The sequence below is a fragment of the Rutidosis leptorrhynchoides genome, chromosome 9 (assembly GCF_046630445.1).
Source record: "Rutidosis leptorrhynchoides isolate AG116_Rl617_1_P2 chromosome 9, CSIRO_AGI_Rlap_v1, whole genome shotgun sequence".
NCBI lineage: Eukaryota > Viridiplantae > Streptophyta > Magnoliopsida > Asterales > Asteraceae > Rutidosis > Rutidosis leptorrhynchoides.
In genome coordinates, this window is record NC_092341.1 from 22,344,598 (window position 1) to 22,353,284 (window position 8,687).

The 8,687-nt window shown below is 34.5% G+C and overlaps 1 protein-coding gene across 1 annotated transcript; it reads right to left on the reverse strand.

Moving 5' to 3' along the window:
- Positions 1-5,885: 5,885 nt before the first annotated feature.
- On the reverse strand, positions 5,886-7,128 carry LOC139867492 (ethylene-responsive transcription factor WIN1-like). The gene is made up of 2 exons (XM_071855859.1): positions 7,049-7,128; positions 5,886-6,417 (listed from the first exon to the last, which is right to left on the reverse strand). The coding sequence occupies exons 1-2, from the start codon at positions 7,126-7,128 to the stop codon at positions 5,886-5,888; spliced, it is 612 nt and encodes a 203-aa protein (XP_071711960.1).
- Between the last annotated feature and the right edge of the window lie 1,559 nt (positions 7,129-8,687).

Here is an 8,687-nt window from a genome sequence, read left to right on the forward strand (position 1 = left end):
GTTGTTTGACCTTGACCAGATTTCGAGGACGGAATTTTCTTAAGGGGGTAGATTTGTAAAAACCTCGACTTGGGCCTAGTGGTAATGACCCATTTACCCTTATGTGTTAATGATTGTAATTTTATAATTAGGTGTTTATAATTATTTAAGTGGCTAGTTGAATTCGTTTTGTGATAAGGATCACATAACATATTTTATTATGTGAATTGGACCTCGTTTGGACCGCTTAATGAGGTACATTGTGTTTCAGATAACTGGTAAATACCCGTGTATTATACAGAATGGGTTTCCTCACGATGAACAAACCCCAAATAGATTTATACTCATGTTCGTCCCATTTTTCCTATTTTTGGAAACTTAAAACCCTAGAACACTCTCTACTACTCTTCAATCTTAAAAATAAAATAGTGTAAATCAAGAATTGTCATTTTATGAATCAAATTATAGTGATTTCAAGGATCAAAACAAGGTAAGCTTCTTTGAATTTGATAATTTCAAATGGGTTTTGAGTGGGTTTTTATAAAGTAAGTTTTTGGATGCTTGATTCTTGATGTCAAGTGTTTATTATGCTTGTTTGTGATTAGAAATAGCTTCTATATGTGTTTTATGGTATTATTGAGTTTTTGGATTGACCAGAACAAGCAGAAATCATGATTTTGGTCCTTGAAACTCAAAAACGGCAAGCTGATGTTGTTCTTCAGCTCCCGTACGAGTGACAGCTCAACCTTACGAGTGATCGTACGAGTGACAACTCAACCGCACGAGTGACCAAGCATTTGAGCATAGCCACATGTTTGAGCGCAACCGTACGAGTAAGCCCAACCGCACGGTTGACCATGCGGTTGAGGGCTCAACCTTGTCAGCTCATAAGTGTGAGATTTTCAGAACGTGCGTGAAGCGCTACTTGTGCGATTTGAGGCACGTACATGCGTATAATTATTCATTTTGCATGTAATAACAAATATAACATATGCTTATGATTAAATGATGATTTTGATATGTGTTTCGGGTTATCCTCGCGTACAAGATATCCTATGCGTGGGACTCAGTTCTGTGAACGGGTTAAGTGACATTTTGACCCATTTGATTTGTTTAAATGTTCTAAAGAATTCTAATGATAGAATATTATTAAGAAAAGTGTACCAACTCGAGAAATGATATTCTTAGGCGAAAAAGAAAAAGGTGAAGGCTCGGTGAAATAAGACTACCGAGTTCTTGTGTTTCCAGATGAGCGAGACTATCTTTATAGATATGGTTATACAGTGACAAGTATAATAACCCATGTCATGCTTATGATTTGACTGTGTAATGAGTCTGTGACCAGTGCATTGATTATATGTGACTATGTGTACACCCACTGATAATGTCGTGGTGTTCTTTCGACGTAAGAGGTCAACCCTATCCACATTGGTGTCTTTCGGGTGATAGTGTGTTGGTCCAAGTATTACTGATTAGTGGTATAGTTTAAATGACGAGTGTGTCACGTTAGGAAGACTATACCAGTGGTTCAGGTAATAGGGACTATCGTAAATTCTAGCCGATCAGCTAGTAGTTAATGGCCCGTACAAGCCGCTGGTCCTCTTTTAATACCATGTGATAGTGACTAGTGACTTAAGCTGTGATTGATGCTTATAGTGATATTTATTTAGATATTTTCATTCACTTAGCGGTGCGCTAATTCCCCCACAGTGTTTGTTCCTGCAGGTGATGTGTAGCATACTTTTGGTGGGTGTGGCAGGACGACAATGATGTTTGACACGCTTGTGACTCTGATGTTTTGTTTAAACAAACATATAAACTTGGTCTGTAATAAGTAACACCAGTGATATAATATAATCGTATATTTTGTGTAATTAATATACGTGATATGCTTTATAAAGTGTTCCGCTGTGAGTTTTTTTTTTTTTAAAGAAGTACGGTGTTACACTACAGCCGCTGACTATAATGGAAAATACACCAGCTACGCCTGTATCCGCCAACTCGATTAGAATTCGAGTTATTTGGGGGGGGGGGGGGTTCCATATAAAATGACGGCCACGATGAAGAGTTTTGTATCACTTTTCAATTCAGTTTAATTGCTTTTTAGTTTAGTTTTTTCAAGTTATTTAAGGATTCATTATCCTAACGCTTTGTTCTTTATTTTTTTGAGGTATTTCTTATTTCAATTCAATGTTTATTATTATTATTATTATTATTATTATTATTATTATAATTATAATTATAATTATTATTATTATTATTATTATTATTATTATTATTATTATTATTATTATTATTATTATTATTATTATTATTATTATTCTTTGTCTGCTTATTGTTTCTTAATTGCATTATCAGCTAAATTTGTTAGTATTCACTTGGTATGAACATGAACCCTAATTAGGATAAAAAAAATTATTTCAAAGATGTTTTTGTAACTTGTATGGATTAGAATTCCTATGTTTAAGTAAAGATTCATAGATTATCTAGAGATTGTGATAGAAGTGCATGTGTAGGTAACATATAAGATTGATGAACCTAGTTAATTCGAAGATTTACCCTTTACTAGTTTTCTCCTTATGTCAACCTAGGTAGTTTGTTTATTATTCAATGCGAACCAACTGAAGGTAATAAATTGACTAGTATACACGTAAGTCTTGAAATCTAGATGAACTTTGCAACAAATTGTATGTTTATCCGATTATATAAAGTTGGTGATTTGATGAACCTAGTAAAATCAACACTTAAATCATAATTATCAACCTAATCTATGTTAAGATATCTATCTACCAGTTGGTTTGACTTATTAAATAGGTGTTTGAACTAAAGTATAAGTCATTTACACATTACCTCAAAAGATTAACCCATATCTAGAGGGATTGTGAAAGTCCAAGTGAATACGGTTTTATTATATTGTTTATTCGTATCATTTATTTGTTTATTTAATTATTGCCTTAGTCAATTAAAAATTCCCCATCTATAGTGACATTAAACTATAACAAATCTAATTATTGTACTCTCTATGAGACGAACTTAACTTACTTGCTATCTATAACTACATTGATTAGGATTATTGCTTATAATGTATGCTAAGAGTTAGTTTTGATTAATAAATTTAAAAGTCGATCTATGCACATCAATAAGTCAATAAGATCAATTGTTATGTGCCCGTTTTTGAGACTCGATACCAACTTGAACGGCCCAACCTTCACAACAAACATTTTCTCTTCTTTTCCATACTTTATCCCCGAATTTTCAACCAACTTGATCTTCATCCTATCTTGTCACATCTGACATCCGTCATATTAATCTTCTCATCACAACCCTTTTGAAAGATTTAATAATTCTCACTTAACCCAAATTATTTAGGTCAATACACATGTATTTATAGAAGGATTACATCAGTTTACATAATATATGAATAACGAATAAATACAAATTATCCTATATATCTAATTGAGATAGTCCAAATGGATTGTACTATTTGGACTATCTCAATCTCACACTAACGACCCCAAGTTTTATCCAACGTACGAATCGGCCCCCTCCCCAATTTTACTAAAAAACCTCACACCCTCGAGAAAATACAAAACACCCCCAACCCTACCCCCTTACCCCGACCCGACCCGATTCGCCTCCCCGTTATTATAACTATAATAATATTATATCATATATTTCGTCCTTTCACCTTTTTTTATTTTTTTTATTTTTTTTGTTTTCACCTTTTTTTCCTTTTTCCAAAAAAACCCCAAAACTTTGTTCAAAAATTAAAACTGGCCCCCCAAACAGGGGGTAAAGTGTCAAATAACTATTTTCATAAAAAAATCTTAACTAAACTCCACCCAAATATTCAACGGGTCATATCATCACGCTCGCAACGAGTTAAATTTTTCCGAGACCATCGTTAAACTCGAAATAATTTTAGGAACACAATGTCACTAACTATACGCAAAATGGACTCTTTTTAAAAAACGCTAAATATTTGAGGTACTTTTCATACACGTTGATTTTGTGTTAAATTTTTAAAAGTCGACAATTCCATAGCGAAACGCGGAGATGCACCTATATTGTTAATTTAAAATAACATTTAAATCTTTCACGGATTATACCCATTAGTTCGACTCGAGTTGCGCTTCAACGACATCATCGTTAGCCACGAAATAATTTTACAAACTAAACGCACTAAAATACATTGAAAACCGAACCCCCGACGCGAAGCGAGGGTTCGTACACTAGTTATAACTAACAGGTAATATATCATATATACCCTTACTAGTATAAAAGATCATTATAGATCTTGGAATTGTCCTTCAAGATATGTTATCTTGGTCATGATCACGTGATGAAGTCCTGCCCTTCTTCCAATACTCTAACACCACCCTTAACCGAAGGGGTGGCGAGCCAACACGAGCTTAATTCGAAATGATTCAAAACAACGCACTAGTCAAGATCTTGATAGTGCTTTTTCTGAGGTTGTCCTAACTCAACGTGTGGTCTAACCGAGCACGTCAGACAGTGCTTCTTCCAAGGTTCTCCTACCGCCACACGTAGGGACAAACCCATCACATCAACGATCAAGTTGACACTGATATGGTGGCCGAACCTGGTAAGAAATACAATAGATTAAGAAATGTGGTGGTGGAGGGTTGTCAGTGGTGGAGACGTCGACACACGTGAGGGCCTGACTCAGTCTCGTGATCTCCCACTCTGATAACAATTAGTAATTCACATTCCACACAAATTATATGGGTCGATATACATATATTTATAGGAGGATTACAACAGTGTACATAATATGTAAATAAGAAATAGATACAAACTATAACTAAAATAATACAGAATATATTTATTAAATATTATAGATCTTTGACTTGTCCTCCAAAATAGGTGAACATGGTCATGATCACGTGATGACGTCAAACTTGTATCCTAATACTCTAACACCTTTTCACAACATTTACCATTCACAACATTTACCAGCAGGGGCGAAAGTGTGTAGGGGCAGAGGGGGGCGGCCGTCCCGGTGAATTTTTTTTTTCAGTGTAAAATTTTTGGGTTTTTCGACTTTGTCCCCGTTGGATTTTTTTTTCCCCCAAACCTACAAATTTTTCCCTAAAACCTTCAAATTTTGCTCCAAATTCTTCAACTTTTGCCTCAAAATCTCCAAATTTTGCCCCAAAATATCCAACTTTTGCCCCAAAATATTTAAATTTTGTCCAAAAAAATTGCTACGGTTTAAATTTTTTTTTTTTGTCCCCGGTGAAAAAAATCCTAGTTTCGCCTCTGTTTACCAGTGTACCTCTACCTCTATAACATCTCACGTCATTCAAAATCTTTTCACAACTTTTAAATTCACCCATAAGTAGTCTAAGTTGAATCGAGTGGCGACTGAGTTGTCAAATGAAGCACACTACCCGAGTTCAATTCCTGGCTATGTCAAATTGTTCAAAAAATGGAGTGTAATCGACTAGAGGGTGCGCATAATACGCAATTCACCTGGTACCAGTCTCGCACTCGGGGGGTTTGATTACCCGAGGTTTAACCTTCTATGGGAGAGTCAATGTACTCGTTCATAGGAAGGTTTCCTCGGTTACATAAAAAAAAAAAAGTTGACTCGAGTGAGAATTTTATACTCGTGATAAATAATAAGAGTTCAAGTGCTTTATGTTATTTGAAATTTATAGATATACATTTGTTTACTCTCTTTTCCTATAGTACAAATTGTATATTAAAGATTCTGAGCTTTTGGCAAATGCAATAATACACACACAAAAGACACTTTAATTCTTACGTGCAAAGTTATAACATAAACTATTTGATAAAGCAAAAGTAGAATTCATTTTCATTAATCATTAATCATTAATATAACATAAATCACATGGCTGAAGCTAATGTGCATGGGTCCCTTAATTCGAGTTCAAAAGTTCCTCGATCATTTGCAATGCAATTGCATCCTCTTCATCGCCATTACCACCACCAATTCTTCCGGGACCGGATGAATTCATCTCTGGCATATCCACCACCATCGAAGTCGAACCTTCACCTTCATTTTCGGATTGCCTGATCTCATTCTTCTTTCCAAGTTCAACGGTCATGACCCAATTAGACTCCGAATGAACTCCGGCCCGTTTCTGCCACACGCCAATGTGAGAACTCTCCGTGTCAAGACGAAGGCACGTGAGTGATGGTGAAGGCGATTTACAACATTTTCGTAGTTTAGCGCTTAGTATAGCCGAGAGACCGTTATTAGTTGTTGAAGTGGAAGGTTGATAGATAGTGGTCGCATTGGGACTAATTTCGGTTTCGCCAGACTCCTCGCTTTTGATTACCGGGAAATTAGTCTTGGCATTGCGACCACTCATTAGAATCGCGGCCTCATCATAGGCTCTTGCGGCTTCTTCAGCCGTTTCGAATGTACCTAGCCACACCCTCCTCTTCCTACATAAAATGAAAAAAAAAAAAAAAAAAAACAATTAGAACTATTTTTTTACTAAATTAAGCCTAGCAGTATGAGAGTAACCTTCAACCAAAAGTTGATTCAAGTCTCAGCCAAGAGACACTCATACGCGCGCGCGCTCACACACACACACACACACACATATATATATATATATATATATATATATATATATATATATATATATATATATATATATATATATATATTTGTGGTGATTGTATAAGCTACTCTTTTACTTGAGCTTATCTTTTATTTTATTTTTTAGATGACATAAATATAAATCTTTTTCATTAATAGATGAAAAAAACAACAACGAAACAAAAGCTCTACAAGGCTCGGAGGAGTCGGTGAACAACCCTAACACTCACCAAATCCTTTTTTTTACTTGAGCTTATGATTAAATGAGACATAAGCTCATTGATCAACTTATAAGGCGTACGTAAAAATGAGTTTATCAGCTTTTTGAAACCTTTATAAAACCTACAATCCGTACAACTAGTGTTTAATGCATATTTTGTTTGTGTGTGTGAGTGTGAGTGTGTGTGTGTGTGTGTGTGTGTGTGTGTGTGTGTGTTAAAGGAGATAATATAGAAAGGGGAATATACGTACAGTAAAGGATGACGAATTTCAGAGACCCATGAACCCCAATGGCGTTGGCGAACACCTCTAAGCTTCTTTGTTTGTACCATTTTTGGTTACCAAAAAACTATTGTCAGAAATGGAAACAGATGTACAAAAGAGAATTGATCGATCAAGATTTTGTGGGTAGCTGAAAACTCGGGAGATTGTAGAAGGGAATTATAAAGGGGTGAGCCGACTACAGTACTATTATTCATTCATTATTCAATAATAATAATAATACTCTCATCTTTTAATAAAAAAGGGGGATGATTCTCACACACACTTTTTTGATCCTTAAACACCTATTTTAACCTTTTACTCTTCTAATAATACTCAATTGGTGTGTGAGGATCAAAAAGTGTGTGTGAGAATCATCCCCCATAAAAAAAACACCACTTCCAATCTTATTACAAGTAGGGGTGTTCGATTTAAGATTTACAGTTTTTGTGGTTTATTCGATTTTCAAAAATACATGAAAAAATGTGTAGTGATTTTGTTAGATATATAGTGAGCAGGTTCAAACGAGAACTACAAAAAGAACGAGAACTGCAATATATATATATATATATATATATATATATATATATATATATATATATATATATGTGTGTGTGTGTGTGTGTGTGTGTGTGTGTGTGTGTGGATTGAACTCAATCTGTAGATTCCATGAGTTCTCTCACATCCTAAGTTTTCTCTGGATTCCTTCAATATATATATATATATATATATATATATATATATATATATATATATATATATATATATATATATATATATATCAATAAGTTTTTTCCTTATGTGTATTAAATTGAATTAAATTTTAATTATAATTTAATATATACCTATAAATATAAATTTACATATATAGATAATATATATCAAATATATTATTAAATAAACTGATTTGCCCCCAGCCCATCTTTATTAAATGTAGAGAAAATTAAAATGGGCATATATATATATATATATATATATATGACATCAATATTTTTTGTAAGATTACAGCCTTCTTTTTCATTTTTTAGCTAAACAATAAAATTGAGAGATTTATATATGGATTAAATTAATGAATAATAGATTGGGAGGGAGTATGATTTTTTAGTAGGGAAATTAGTGTGGGGAGATAGATGTCACTTTATTAAGTACATAATTTTGTCTTTTCTAATTTAAAGGCTAGCTAGATCACCAAACGAATTGGATATCACATGTGCTGTATAGTGTCTTAAGGGGGTTTTTTTTTTTAAGTAGTTCGATATCATTCAGAAAGATTTAAACCACTCACGCGTTCATATCCTACAGTTGCATAACCCGTTCTCAACTGCTGATCAGAAGGAAACCTGACCCAATCCGAGAGCATGGGCGGTAAAACCCTCCTCCCCCACTGTCCCCACAACGCGATGAGCGGAAGGCACCTTTGGTTGGAATTCAAGGGTTAAGGGGCAACCTCATATGCAATGTTGTGCATTCCACGAGAGTCGAACTCCTGACCTCTCGTTAAAAGAGGCAGACCACTACCACATAAACTACAACAGAATGTTATAGTGTGATGAAGGTGGTTGTTGATGAAGATGGTTGTTGATGAAGGTGACTTTTCATCGCGGGACCACAAAGATAATCTCGAGTTTGG

Excerpts from the sequence above, each read along its gene's own strand:
- LOC139867492 (XM_071855859.1), bottom strand. The coding sequence starts at position 7,128 with ATGGTACAAACAAAGAAGCTTAGAGGTGTTCGCCAACGCCATTGGGGT. Across the intron at positions 6,418-7,048 it reads GAAATTCGTCATCCTTTACT|GAAGAGGAGGGTGTGGCTAG; the intron begins GTACGTATATTC and ends CATTTTATGTAG.